Source organism: Chelmon rostratus, chromosome 19, assembly GCF_017976325.1.
Source record: "Chelmon rostratus isolate fCheRos1 chromosome 19, fCheRos1.pri, whole genome shotgun sequence".
NCBI lineage: Eukaryota > Metazoa > Chordata > Actinopteri > Chaetodontiformes > Chaetodontidae > Chelmon > Chelmon rostratus.
Window position 1 is genome coordinate 23,129,108 of NC_055676.1, and position 14,760 is coordinate 23,143,867.

General features: G+C 43.7%; 1 protein-coding gene across 1 annotated transcript; it reads right to left on the reverse strand.

Moving 5' to 3' along the window:
* Positions 1–715: 715 nt before the first annotated feature.
* On the reverse strand, positions 716–12,386 carry wdr41 (WD repeat domain 41). The gene is made up of 13 exons (XM_041960222.1): positions 12,015–12,386; positions 9,228–9,343; positions 8,321–8,369; positions 7,893–8,012; positions 7,735–7,797; positions 4,463–4,574; positions 4,286–4,348; positions 4,108–4,212; positions 3,844–4,028; positions 3,630–3,751; positions 1,956–2,041; positions 1,097–1,230; positions 716–1,011 (listed from the first exon to the last, which is right to left on the reverse strand). The coding sequence occupies exons 1-13, from the start codon at positions 12,060–12,062 to the stop codon at positions 871–873; spliced, it is 1,344 nt and encodes a 447-aa protein (XP_041816156.1). The 5' UTR covers positions 12,063–12,386; the 3' UTR covers positions 716–870.
* Between the last annotated feature and the right edge of the window lie 2,374 nt (positions 12,387–14,760).

The window sequence follows — 14,760 nt, forward strand, 5'->3', positions numbered from 1 at the left end:
TGCGTTAATGGAAGCAACACATCTAGAGGGATTGTTTGAGATTTTAGGAGCCACACTGAGGAGTTAGATCAGAAGGTTAGCACCACTCTCGCATCGTTAACGAGGCTGCAGCCAAGAGATGGTTAGCATCGTTCAAAAGTCCAAAGGTAACAAACTCTGCACGCAAGCACCTCTAAAGCTCACTAATTAACATGTTATATGTTTAATCTGTACAAAAACTACAAGCAGAGGTTTCTATGGGCAAGTGCAGGATGTAACATTTCATTAATGAGCTTTGGAGGCGGCAGGAAGCCAGAGCGAGGCTAGCTGTTTCCCCAGTTTATGCTAAACTAAACTAGCTGGCTGGAGCTCCGTTTAGCGGACAGATACGAGAGCAGCCAAGAAAGCGAGTGAGCGTGTTTCCCAAAAATGTGCAACTGCTCCTTTAAATTAATACGCACGGAGAAAGGCTGTGCAGACTCTTCGGTGATCAGAGTCTGACGCGATAAAGAGCAAATCTGCCGGTCCAGGATCACAGCGGTGTTTTTGGCTGACGGGGTGCTGAAAAAAAACACCCAAATCTGTGCAAAGAGCTGTGAAACAGGCTCATACACCAAATATGAAGAGGCACCGGAATGAGGGCTGAACCAGGTGCTTAGACAGCAGCAGCCGACCAAACACCTGCTAATCCCTGACAGGCCAGGTACGAGCCGCCGCAGGGAGTGTCCCACAGATCGCCGCCGCAGGCCGGGAAGAAAAACAGCGCCAACTGTTCGTTTCAAGATGATTTACTTCTTTAAGTTAAATACTTTCAGTGAAAAGACAAACAACAATCCGTACAGTAAACTCAAATCACCTGACATCACAGCCAATCAGAGGTCAGGGCTCGGCTCAGAGCCCTCCACTCTCCTCCAGTTTCTGGAAAAGTGCCAGGCTGCGCAGGCGGGACTGCCGTTCCCCGTTCTTCCACAGGATCAGCAGGTGGTCCGCGGAGCACGTGACCAAGCCGTTCTCCCTGAAGCTCACAAACATCTGACGGAAGAGCCAAAGAGACTGTTAAAGCGCTGCCGTGACGCCGCTTTGAAGCAGAGCACGAGTGCGCGTCGCGGAGTCCTACCTGAACTGCCCCCGAGTGTCCAATCAGGTCACCCGTCAGCTCCAGCGTCCTGACGTTCGGGACGTCCGTGACCTTCTTTGACGGAGGGCCGCTCTGTTTGTTTGAGCGGCCAAACGTCCACATCCCGAAGAAACCTGGTGGACACGGAGGAAAGAATCAGACTCAGAGTGATGAATTAAAGACGACACAAACGACATCGTTTATCTCGTGCACGCTGTGCTCGCTAGCTAAACCGCGGAGGAGGTGGACGTCAGGTAGTTACATCGTTAGAAGACGTAATGAAGAACTTTAAAGCTGCTCCGATCAATATCTTTATACTAACAATGGATCACATGCGCACACACACACACACACACACACACACACACACACACAAGGCTTTTCCAGGGAACTCCTTCATGTGCTAACGTTCATGCAGCTTGCCCGAGGACACGTCACTTCCCTGAATATCTACAACGGAGGTGGCGAGCGCACAGTCAGCAAGATCGACATGAGCCATAGTGGCAACAATTGTGGGAAATACGCCAGGTCAGTGGCACAGACTTTTGAAGAGCAGGGGCAAAAGGGAAAAAAAGGGCACATATAGCGCATCCTCGCCACTGAAGAGGACACTTTAGCACGCATTTTGGCTCCCAAGAGGGCACTTTAACACACGTTTTGGCGTCCAAGAGGGCACTTTAGCATGCGTTTTTCAAAAACTGGGCCACGAGGGGGGGCGGCCCCCCCGTCCCCCCCGGTGCACGCCACTGTGCCAAGTTGAAATACACAAGGCCACGGGAGATGCAAGTGACTGATTTCTGGTTTCTATGAAACAACGTTAAATAAACAACAGACAATTGTGTGTGTGCGTGCATGTCACCTGGAGAGGCTGGTTCAGCAGGCAAAGGCAGGTCCTGGATCTCCCACATCCTCACACTGCCGTCTTCAGAGCAGGACATCAGCTCGCTGAAACAGTCACACCAACAGCTGCTTTAACCACGAGCAGTTCTACAGACGTATTAAACACACATCTGGGGACGGATGTGATCAGGACTCAGACGTGGTCCTGGTCGGTCTACGAGACTCTTTGTGCCTCCATTGACCTTCAGGATATTTGGGCTACACCAAAGATGACAAATTAAGTTCAAATCAAAGGTTACAACACAGAATTAGATAATCATTATCATTTAAAGATAAATTAGAGGTGCTTTTTTTCCTTTTCGCCCCTGCCCTTCAAAAAGTCTGTGCACGCCACTGTTTGTTATGCTAGCTGTTTACATTTGCAAATAAAAACTTATTGGGGATCGATATTTTTTTAAATATTTTTTTTAACTACATCACAACTCAGATCAAATGCTGCATCTCTTGTTTAGCATCATTTAGACAATCCAAAAGGAAAAGACGTCAACGTGTTTGATCATCTTTAAAAACTGTTTCAAACCACCTTTCAGAGCCGTTAAAGAGCCACTGCAGCTATTAAAAGGAGCTTAACTGCTGACATGATCCGGACATTTCTAAGCACTGCTCCTCGTATGCAGCCATCAGAGCGGGCGGTGGATGACAACTGGAGCGCGTGATTTTAGCACTGTCAGGTCGAGACCTGTAGCTCCCGGTCTGGAGCAGTGTTGTGACGTTCACGGACAAACTGGTCCTTTTGAACGGCTCGTTAACATGAACGACGGGAACCGAGTCGCAGCTGGGAACCATTCTTTTTTTTTTTTCCGGGTTACATGGGGAGGGGCGCTGCCCAGCTGAGCGCTGCTTATTAGATATGCAAACAGCATCACGCCACCTTGTGCACGCAGCCAAAGTGAGTATTAGATTGCACATTTATTTATGTTTTGGTCGTGCACATTCTTGTGATTACGGTCGCTTCCGGTGATGGTGAGGGGTGTGGTTTTCATTCATATATTCACCTGTTCACTGGCAGGGCAGGTTTTTTGAGACAAAGAGTGTGGCTCAGATATTTTCTGTTGACCGTCACGACTCATTTTGTTTATAGTTATTCGGAACGCTTTTGTTTATCATCATTGGTTAAAATAAATAGAAAGACGGAAAGCGTATCTGCATCTCAATGCGTATTTTTTCGTAAACTACACGTCACAGGTAAGAGCCTGCTCAGCCTCTCAGCGGCCTTTTGTAGCCGCTATAGCGCCTAATAAAAAAAAAGCAAAGCACTGTCAAAGCAGAGTGATGTGGCGCCACCCTGTGGAATATTTACAATTAATCCAGATCAGACTTTAAAATCTAATACACACATGTCAAATAAGGTTATAATAATTTAAACTCATATCGGTGGGATATCTAAATTAATTCCTCCCATTTGTTATTTCCAAGATAAAACGAGTTAAAGCCAGACTGCCTTCTTAAAACTTAATAAATATAAAAATGAGCCAGTTTTTTGAACGGCTCTTTGAAAGGAACGGCTCACCAAGATCCGGCTCCCCTCAAAGAGCCATAAATCCCATCTCCAGTCTGGAGTCAGGACCACAACAAGGGTCACAAACAAATTCCTGTCCCACTCTGGAGAGCTGAAAAATGTTCCATGCATCACCTGTCGGATAACAGCATGGTGTGTAAGACGTTGGAGTCATGGGCGACCTTCCTGTAGGCCACCACCTTCTTGGTCAGAACGCTGTACACATACAGGCCGCTGCCCACAGCCGCGAGGATGTGCTGCAAAAACACAAACGTGTTTTTATGGGTCACGACACCAGAACAACATGTCAACGACTTCTCAGGACGCGCAGCGATCCGCTCGGCCTCACCTTCCCGTCGGTGGTCAGATGCTGGATGGACATCTCGCTGGGTTTGGGAGCAGCCAATCGTATCTCAGCCTGAGCGCAGGGTCGCGACTCCTCCCACAGAATGTGCTCATAGCCCAGGATGTTCCAATCAACCGCATCCCATAAGATCAGCTCGCCCCCGTGGGAACCGCTGGCGAAGCTCCTGTCTGAGGAAGAAGAGGGTGCGTGAGCCAAAGAGTACGACACCTGAAAAGCTGAACAGCCACAGTTTCCTCACAGACTGACCGTTGACGTTGATCAGAGCGCGAATCTGTTCCCGGTGGTCCGACAGGCAGCGGATCTCAGCCAGCGACAGAGAGGAGTCAGTAGAAACCGTCAGCCTGTAGATCACTGCAACGAAAAAACGGTTTTCAGCCGTTTGCTCGCAACACACAGCTCACTGAAAGAACCCGACATCCTCTACCTATTTCTTTATCCATCGCAGCAGCCAGGCAGTTCTTGGGCAGCTCTATCAAAGCAGTTATTCCTGCAAAACACCAGAACGCCACGACAACATTAATCACCGTGTGTGCAAACAGCAGCGTCGGGGGTGAACACGCAAGAGGTTTATTGTGACTGTCGTGGTTTTGTGTGTCCTTACCGGTGTCGCTGTGGTTCTGCCTGTGACACAGCACCTGAAAGTCTCTGTTCCACACACACAGCTCCTCCCCGCCGGACACACACACACACAGGCGCTCCAGCACCAGCAAACACTGAGACACACACACACACACACACACACACACACACACACACACACACACACACACACACACACACACACACACGTGTGCACGCACATCAATGCACGTGCACGCGCACACAAAATATCAGCAAAGAAATCAAATATGATTAGCCTCTAAATGCTGCAATTAACCTTAATCTACGATGAAGAGGAGGCAATTATCGTTTTCACCTTAAATCATAAATGGCAGAAAAACCTTAAGTGTCGAACATTTTAATTAGTATCTCACGTATCTCGCCAACACAGAGCTCATCGCCAGAGTTGGAAGAAAAAAATAACGTGAAAGGCGAAGATATAATTGATATGCTCTACGTCCTGAAGGACCTGAAACATGACGCAGCATTAATAACATCTACATGACCTGAAACATGACGCAGCATTAATAACACCTAAAGGACCTGAAACATGATGCAGCATTAATAACATGTAGATGATCTGAAACATGACGCAGTATTAATAACACCTACAGGACCTGAAACATGACGCAGCATTAATAACATCTACATGACCTGACACATGACGCAGCATTAATAACATCTACATGACCTGACACATGACGCAGCATTAATAACACCTACAGGACCTGAAACATGACGCAGCATTAATAACATCTACAGGACCTGACACATGACGCAGCATTAATAACACCTACAGGACCTGAAACATGACGCAGCATTAATAACATCTACAGGACCTGACACATGACGCAGCATTAATAACACCTACAGGACCTGAAACATGACGCAGCATTAATAACATCTACAGGACCTGACACATGACGCAGCATTAATAACACCTACAGGACCTGAAACATGACGCAGCATTAATAACATCTACAGGACCTGACACATGACGCAGCATTAATAACATCTACAGGACCTGACACATGACGCAGCATTAATAACATCTACAGGACCTGACACATGATGCAGCATTAATAACATGTAGATCAGCCATGTCCAAACTATTCCATAAAGGGCCGTGTGGCTGCAGGTTTTCGTTCCAACCAAGGAGGAGCACACCAGGCTGGAATCAATTAATCAGATGATCTCAGTCTTCAGCTGATAACTAAGGGATCCCTTGATGTTGATTGGTTGGCCTGGTGTGCTCCTCCTTGGTTGGAACGAAAACCTGCAGCCACACGGCCCTTTATGGAATAGTTTGGACATGCCTGATGTAGATGATCTGAAACATGACGCAGCATTAATAACATCTACAGGACCTGAAACATGACGCAACGTTAATAACATCTACAGGACCTGAAACATGATGCAGCATTAATAACATGTAGATCAGGGGTCACCAACCCGGTGCCCACGGGCACCAGGTCGCCCGCAGCATCCACATCAGTCGCCCGTAAGCCAGTTCTAAAAATAGCACCAATCACGAATTAGCTCTGTCTAAAATTTTATTTAATTGTGTTGCTATTCTTTTTGAATTACATTTACAGTGATGTAAATTTAAAAACGAATACATAAAAACGCAAAAAAAATGTATATCGTAAAAAAGTTTAATATACAAACTCTGACGTAGTCTGGGTCGGAGGTCAGTCTAGTGCGCATGACAAACCAGCTTTGCTGAGATGAGCTCGTGAGCGCTGCAAATATGAGGAGACGAACGCGTTTTCTACCCACAAAAACAGCAGAAAAAAGGAAGAAAACTTGGGAGGAAGAGTTCTTTTTTTACTAACGTGAAAGAAAACCGTGTGTGTCTCATTTGAGGTGCGACTGTGGCGACGGCTAAGCGGCACAACGTGGAGAGACACTACAGTACATGTCACAATAGCTACCATGCTAACTACCCACCAGGCAGCGCACTACGAGTGTCTTCACACACAATATCATTAATAATAATATAAAATTAAAGGTACACTGTGTAACCTTGTTATTTCAGAAGTGTATTATCAAAGTGTAGCCCTTTGCATACTCAGTGCCCTCGAAGTAGCTCTTAGTTTCAAAAAGGTTGGTGACCCCTGCTCTACGTTAGTACGTATGCAACACTGAGCAAACGTTTCCACGGAGATGACGGTTAGAAAACTGCTGCTTTTCCCTTCAAACTACTTCCTTTATTTGCACGCTGCATTTCAGACGCGTTCTTGTCAGGAATAACGACTGACACAGAAAGCAGCTGTAACGTGAAAGAGATAAAAAAAAATGTATTATGTGCTAATTAAAAATTACATAAAGAGAGCCCCACCTGCACAGGTGATGATGTTTAATGGCTACTGAGATGAAACTGAATACTAACAGAAAAATCTGTGGCCCCTTAACTAAATACACTCATATAATATGAATTAAAACAGGTTTTTTATGCATCACAGCAAGTTGTAAGTTGTTCTGCAGGTGACTGAATATGTTGCAAAACCATAAACGTCAGTAATTCGCTTCATTTCACGGCTGCCTCTGATTGGTCGTCTTGTGCACAGGAGGATTGATATGACTCCGAAAGTGGGATATGGAACAGTGCCGGCTGTGCTGGCTTCTGTCTGTCTTTTACAGCTTCATTCAGACGCGATGGGACCGTTACGGAAAAGAGCCGCAACGCTCCTTCAATATCTGGCATCTGGTGCGAGGGAGGGAGTGACGTCACTGCCGGGAACAGCCGTGAGCAAAACAATGATGTCAGTTCTCTACATCAGCACCGCATACAATGATTCATTATTTCTTCCATTGATCGTAATCACTCGGTCTATGACACGTCGATCGCCGCTGCACGGATCCTGTCCGGTCCAAAATGTTCAGCTTCCTGTTACACGTGACGAAGAGGCAGCAAATGCTCACATATGAAAAGCTGGAAACTGACGATGTTATTTTTCACTAGTTCCTCTCAGTTTCATCATTTCTTAGTGAATTCTGCACAGAATGAGAGGATGTTAAATCTTGTTTATTCTGTTTTTTTGCTGTGTTCTGCTGGAATATTAAAAATTTGATCAATGCAGCGGACATGGAATGAAAATCAGAAACACAGAGAGGGAGGGCTGGTCTGATCACTGTGGATCTATGAGAATGATTTTAATAGACTCTTCCTCCATCACATGAAACTGCTCTTCATAAGAAGATCTGAATAAGAAGCACTATTTGACTTCTGTCCAGGTTTACAGAAACTGTCTCAGGCATCTTATCAGTTACCTTTACAGAAGACTGAAGATCTGAAATGGTCTGCACCCTGTTGCCTGTATCGGGGTCCCACAGCTGACAATCAACATTAAGGAAGTTTGAATTATAAGCAGAACATTTCCATGAGGCTGATTTCAGCGTCGGTGGGGTGTCTTTTGGTACGAGGATACGCTGAGACTTCGGTCCGAGGAGGCTGTGATGAGCGAGGTGAGTCCGTTACTGCAGGTGAAGGTGGTTATGGCTGTTATTTGCTGGGAATGGCCCCTCAGCTCCTGCAGCCTCTCCCCGGTCTGACGATCAGAAGAAATTAGCAATTAGCGCCACTGTGTTGTGTGAAATTTCACAAATCTGCTCACAAAGTCTTACCTCAGGCATGTCCAAACTATTCCATAAAGGGCCGTGTGGCTGCAGGTTTTCGTTCCAACCAAGGAGGAGCACACCAAGCCAACCAATCAACATCAAGGGATCCCTTAGTTATCAGCTGAAAAGTGAGATCAGCTGATTAAATGAGTCCAGCCTGGTGTGCTCCTCCTTGGTTGGAACGAAAACCTGCAGCCACACGGCCCTTTATGGAATAGTTTGGACATGGCTGTCTTACCTCAATATTCCAGACGAGAATGAGGCCATCGTCCCCTGCAGAGGCACATCTGGAAAACATAAGGTGAAAGGTATGAATTTGACTCATACGTGACAAAAGCACTTCACTGGAGGTGTGCACCTGGTGGTTCATCTCTATCTGTATCTGTGTCAGGAATTATTTCCCGTACGTCCATCTCCACTTGAGAAATCTTTAAAAAAAATAATTAAAAAAAAAAAAAAAAACATCTGTCCTGGGGCTTTCCACCTTCGCTTGCCCTCTGACCCTCCACCATGCACGCTACCTGCTCGCAAAATCAACAGACGGGACGAGCAGATAAAAAAAGAGAGATAAAACGAGAAGAGAGGAACTGTCCAGGATACATTTTCTGACTTCAAAAGCAATCTGGAGAGAATTTTCTGGCCTTTGCCCCCGACTGTGAACCTGTGCGCTGAGAGGACGAGACCCAGAGGAGGGGGTTATTACTGGAGGAGACCAGGCGTGAAGCACACACGCACACACACACTTAGTTGTGTTATAAATCCCAATCTGACCACTTATGCAGAGCCGCTCTACCATGCCTGTGTGCAGCACGCTTCCACAAAGCAGCACAGAGAGGAGAGCAGGTGCAGAACCTGCACACGTGTGTGTGTGTGTGTGTGTGTGTGTGTGTGTGTGTGTGTGTGTGTGTGTGTGTGTGTGTGTGTGTGCATGTGTTGTGTGGACGGCATTAAAAGGCTTGGGTCAGTACTGTACCGTGCACACACAATCACACAGCGGTGATGATTGGGCTCTTGTCATGCTCTGTAAGTTTTCTGTAGGTGAGGATCTCCTGTCAATCACAGAGGGATAGAGGCCAGCCAAGGGTAGAGAGGAGAGAGGTTAGAAAGAGAGAAAAAAGGGGGGGGGGGGCTTGCGGTCTGCTTACCTGAAGTCATCAATCTGCACCAGAAATCGAACAATGTCAAAATGTCCTTTCAGCACCTGCAGCTCAGTGAACCAGTTTTTGGGCTGTTCCTCTCCAATGCACAGCACGGGGCTTTTCTGCAGACATCAGAGGGAAAGTCGTGAGACAGACGGGCTGCAGAGACAGACAGTGGACTCAGGCTGAGAGCGCAGAGCAGGGACAGACAGCGGCGGAAAGAAACTCACTACATTTTTAACAGGCTTGTATTTTTATTCACGTAATTCCATTTTCTGCTACTTAATGCTTCCATCCCACTACACTTCAGAGGGAAAGATTGTACGACAGCTGCAGTTACTTTAAGATTGAGCGTTTAACTTGAAACGAAAAGCGTATTAATCATAATGCATTGGTAAAGACTAAAGAGAAAGGAGTGTTAGCAAAGACATTTCCCTTCTCAGATTACATTTCCAAGGCCTGCGGAGGTCAAATTATCCAAAATTTCACAAAAAAAACAGAAACGATGAGAGAAAAGACGAGCGATTTGCGTAGCAGAACTTTGGTTTTTACTTCTTTCCGATCCCTTTAATCAGCTCGTGATTCAGATTTGTCTTGTGAAATCTCAGAGGTTTGGAACCGCTGGACTAAACCGCTCAACTGTATGCTCCCACGCTAATACATCAAACATAATCTAATAAATGTAAAAAGTCTACTGACAGAGAGCCAATGGGTGGACTGTTCACTGAAGGTGTGGAGAGAAGTGGTCAAAAAATTTGAACTCCAAAATAAGATAAAACTACTAAGATGGCCAGCATATGACCCTGAATTTATAATCACAAGATCATAGATACAGACAATGGACTTATTATGGTGTTACTGTTATTGTTAAAAAAGGGGAACTTAACAGCTTTAGTAATTTATGTCAAATGTATGGACTGGGCAGCCAAGACTTTTTCAGGTATTTACAGTTTCGCGATTATTTTAGTAAGAAAATTAAAGGTTGTAATCCAGCAGAGTCCCCAGCACTAATTCAGGTATTTATGGATGCATACAACTCTGGGAATGTTAAAGGACTTATAAGCAAGTTATATCATGGCATCATTTCACTGAATAAGGACAATACAGACTATGTGAAACATCGATGGGAAAAGGAGTTGAACATGGTAAGAACAGAGGACATGTGGCTTAAAGCCTGGGAGACCCAGTCACCTTCTACCAACTCCTGGATCTGGAGGGACTTCTGTTGGAAAAGTTCAATTCGTTTTTTTTATAACTCCCAAGCAGAAGTCTAAACAAACTGGAACACAACTGGCCTGCTGGAGAGACTGTGGAGAGACCAGGGCAGACCAGACTCATGTCTTCTGGTCCTGCCCTCCCATCCAGATTTTCTGGAGGGAAGTGGCTAAAATCATGTCAGAGGTTCAGTGTTTTGACATCGATGTATCATTTTCAACCCTTTATCTGGGAAATATTTCTCATGGAAAGTTAAATAGAACAGATAATTACCTTTTCAAGGTTCTGCAGGCGGCAAGTAAGAAAGCCATTACGAAATGTTGGCTCCAGAAAAACGCCCCCACCAGTGATATCTTTGTTAATATAGTAAAACAACTACATGTTCTTGAACAAATGACATACTCAATCCGACTTCAAAAAGATGTGGGTGAGAAACGATGGCAGAAATGGACTGTTTATTTGGCCAATGAGAGACTCTTAAATGTATGTGATGCACATAAAGGATAGTTTATCCTTTGGGGGTATTGACTTTACCCCCGGACCCTGACTGTTTGTTCAGTTGTTATTTGCTTTATGGAAAAAATCAAAATACCAATAAATAAAGAGTTTCAAAAAAAAAACATAATCTAATAAATTAATGTAAAACAATTCATCACTCACAAGATCATTTTGCTGATGACACTTTTACTTCAGTAAGATTTTGAATGCAGGACTTTTACATGTGATGGAGTATTTTTACATTGTATAATTTGTACTTTTACTGAAGCAAAGGATTCAAATACTTCTTCCACCACTCGTTTCTATGAACTACATGTGATGAGTATGACGTTTTAGTGGATGTTTATTAGAAAGAAATTTAAATAAAATAATTCAGATTAGATAGATAATTTATCAAAATACGAAAAGATGATAATAATCATGTAAAATTACATGTGATAACAAATTCTTTCTAGATTTATGATTTTTCAGATGACGGCGAGCTGCTGTACACCACCTTATCTAAAGGATAAATCTGAGAATTAAATACAAAGAAGTTGCTAAAAGATGGGAGAGGAAAATGTCAATAAAATATATCAATATAAAAACCCAAGTATCTGATGAATATGAAGTACTGTCAGCAAAATGTACTTTAAATATCAAAGTAAAGTCGTATTTTGATCATGTAGCTTGCTGCTTACCGATTTTATATGCTTTTGGGTGGTTTGATTGACTGTATAACATCATCTCCATCATAATCCATCTCCATCATAATCTGACATAAATGCAATGGGAGTAAAAACACAATATTTCCCCGAAGTAATGTACAAGTACTTCAGAATAGTATGTCAGTAACGTTACAGCACTTCTGTAAATGTACCACTGGTTGCCAATATTACACTTATTTTGTGTAGATACATAAATCCTAATGAGACAAATTAAATTGTCATAGATCAAATAAGGATAAATCATCTCATAATCCACGGCTAATAAACAAGACACATCAACATGTAGCTAGTGCAGCACAGCTAGCTAACATGTAAACATATTAGCTTTACTGATGTAGCCACCGTTCACGTTAACATTTACAACCCATCTTACCTCCACTGAACCCTGAGCCTCTCGACCGCCAAGAATCCACCGAAACATGGCTCCGTTTTTTTAGCGATTAACAGACGGAAGCTACTTTATGTGTTTCTCTGAATAACATTACGAGCTAACATTTTCGTTAGCATCACAAACAAGCTAACGTTACAGGCGCGTGCATTTAATTTCACCAGTCATTAGCGTCAACACAGAAACTCGCAACGCTTCCGGTCGATGAATTATCGTCCTGTTCCTCGTCAGATTCACAGATGAAACCCTTCGTGTTGTTGACCGGATAATTTAACTGCAGCTCACAAAGTGTAACGTTAATGCGGTGGTGTGTAAGCTAGCTACATGTTGTTATAAGGTGCTTCAGTCACGACCACAACAAATATTCATGTGACTCAAACTACGGAAGCTTTGGACGGACTCGATTCATTCAGGCCGATAAATATTGGGAGTCAGCGTAACGACTGCTGTAAACAAACATTTTCTTTTACTGATGTCCTGTACTGGTTTTAGAGAACTGCACATCGATTTGTTGGTAGTTTATTTATCGTGTTTTCCTTAAATCCAGCCTTCTTAACAAGTAAAAATGCACTGCTTTGAATAATATTTTGGGTTTTCACACAAACAAAATCAATTACCCGTCACAAATGTCTGAAATTACATGGATTCAATTTTAACTCAAGCTACAATAGTGATTTTCTCAAAGTCTTTTGGATAATGTTACATTACAGCAGATGTAAATTGTGTAAGAGATGTGAACAGATCATAATTTGAAAAGGGAAAAATTAACCTAATAATTCATCAATTAATACAGTTGTTACCGTGTATCAAGTCAAACTCAATGGTTGAGGAGGAGAAGAAGACAATTTGTTGGAATAAATCTTAAGGTTTGGGGAAAAAAACAGCCAAATATTACAAGAAAGCCTCAGTTAAATATTCCACGTTTTACTTCCAAACAAGATGGGATTTGACAAAATCATGATTGTACAAACTGAAACCGAAGAGAAACTTTCTTCAGCAGATAATTGTGAATACAGCACTTACTTGCTACACGTACAATAACAAGCAAAACACGTATTTGAATGAAGGAGAAATGTAATATTACAGCAGAGTCAGCTGCTGAGCTCGTGCATCCTGTTTAAATAGGTGTCATTCTCCTTTTGACAGCTAGATGGCAGTGTGTAACAATCCCAGGAGATCAGAGGATGGTTCAAGCCTCCATCAAACAGGGAAAACCAAGTAGTTTCACCAAGTGTTTCCCCTCGCATTTATCTCAATTACAAGTATAATTCTTGAAAGACAAAATCAAATTATTTGTTTGATTTTACTTCTCTCTGCTTACATTTTTTTCCACTTCTCCTTATTTCTCTCCTCCTTCCCATGACTACTACTTTCATTTTGCCCTGCTCTTCCTCCATTGTACATTCTCCTCCTCCGTGTGTCTCCCCTGCTATCACACAGATACACACATATCACACACACACACACACAGCCACACATCACCCCAGCTGTGTCTACCCCTGCTCCCCCGATTGAGACGACACGCAGTGTAGGGCCTGTGACCTTCATGGTGGCTCAGATCTGCGGCTGGCACTGATTTCTGATTTAGTGTCGATCCGCCGCGCTTGTCAGGGGCTGCGAGGTGCTTTCCATGCGGTAATAGAAAAGCTCAAGGGCAGCTAGAGAAAGGAGGAGGGTTGGGGAGAGGGATCGGTTGAGGTGGAGTGAATGGGTTTTAGATTTGGGGATGGGTGATGCTCGGTTTGTTTAACTATCTGTCAGATGTCTGAATGAATAGGTCAGATACGTGGGCTGTAGAGGAGTGCTTTGAGTCCGTGTGTGGTTAATTGGAAGGATGTGAAGGAATGTGATCCAGGTACAAAAACAACAAGACAGCAGACATGCTCTGTGTTGTTTTTGTACCTGGATCACCCTGCACCTGCATTGGAGAAGGCTGGCTTGAAGCTAAAAAGTTCCATGTAAGTATGTGCTAAAAGGTCTCATCTGTGACCTAATGAGAGGTTTTCAACCACTCTGATTTAGACAAACTGTGCTTTGGACATGTGCTTAGTGTGCATTACTGTAGCCAACTTAAGTTTGTTAGTTTGATAGGGCCTTTTATATCTTTATTATTTCTGCCAAGTATTTTTTTTTTTATTTCTCATGTGCCCTCATAACAGACCTCCCCTGCCATGCTCCTCTATGTTTAACACATACGTCTTCATCTATTCATACTCCCCTTGGCACAGTTTTTTCTACAATCTGGACTCTGTAAACACTTGTTTTTCTACAAACGACCCTAATCTGTGAGGCTATATTAGCTAAAAGCTAATGTCAGTACGCTAACACGCTCATAATGAGATGGCTAACGTGCTGATGTTTAGCAGGTATGTTGTTTATCACATTCACCATCTTAGCCTGTTAGCACGCTAACATTTACTTATTAGCACTGAAAATAAAGTAGAGCTGAGGCTCATGGGAATGTCATTAGTTTCGCAGGAATTTGGCCATCAACTGAGTAAATTAAATTTTTAACGTTGTGATGGCGCTAGATGACGAGTCACCAAATTTTAAGGCAATCCATCCAATGGCTGTTGGGATGTTTCTCTCAGAGCCAAACATGTGAAAGTCAGCAGGGATCACCCTCTGGACAAAATGAGTCTGTACATTGCCATGGCAACTCCTCCAACAGTTGCTGCGATATTTATCCGAGACAGATGTTGATGTTTACATGAGGACCAATCAGCCGACA

Coding starts and splice junctions, on each gene's coding strand:
- wdr41 (XM_041960222.1), bottom strand. CDS start 12,062: ATGTTTCGGTGGATTCTTGGCGGTCGAGAGGCTCAGGGTTCAGTGGAG. Junction 8,013..8,320: donor TTCTCGTCTGGAATATTGAG/GTAAGACAGCCA, acceptor TCTGATCGTCAG/ACCGGGGAGAGGCTGCAGGA. Junction 1,012..1,096: donor GACACTCGGGGGCAGTTCAG/GTAGGACTCCGC, acceptor CTCTTCCGTCAG/ATGTTTGTGAGCTTCAGGGA.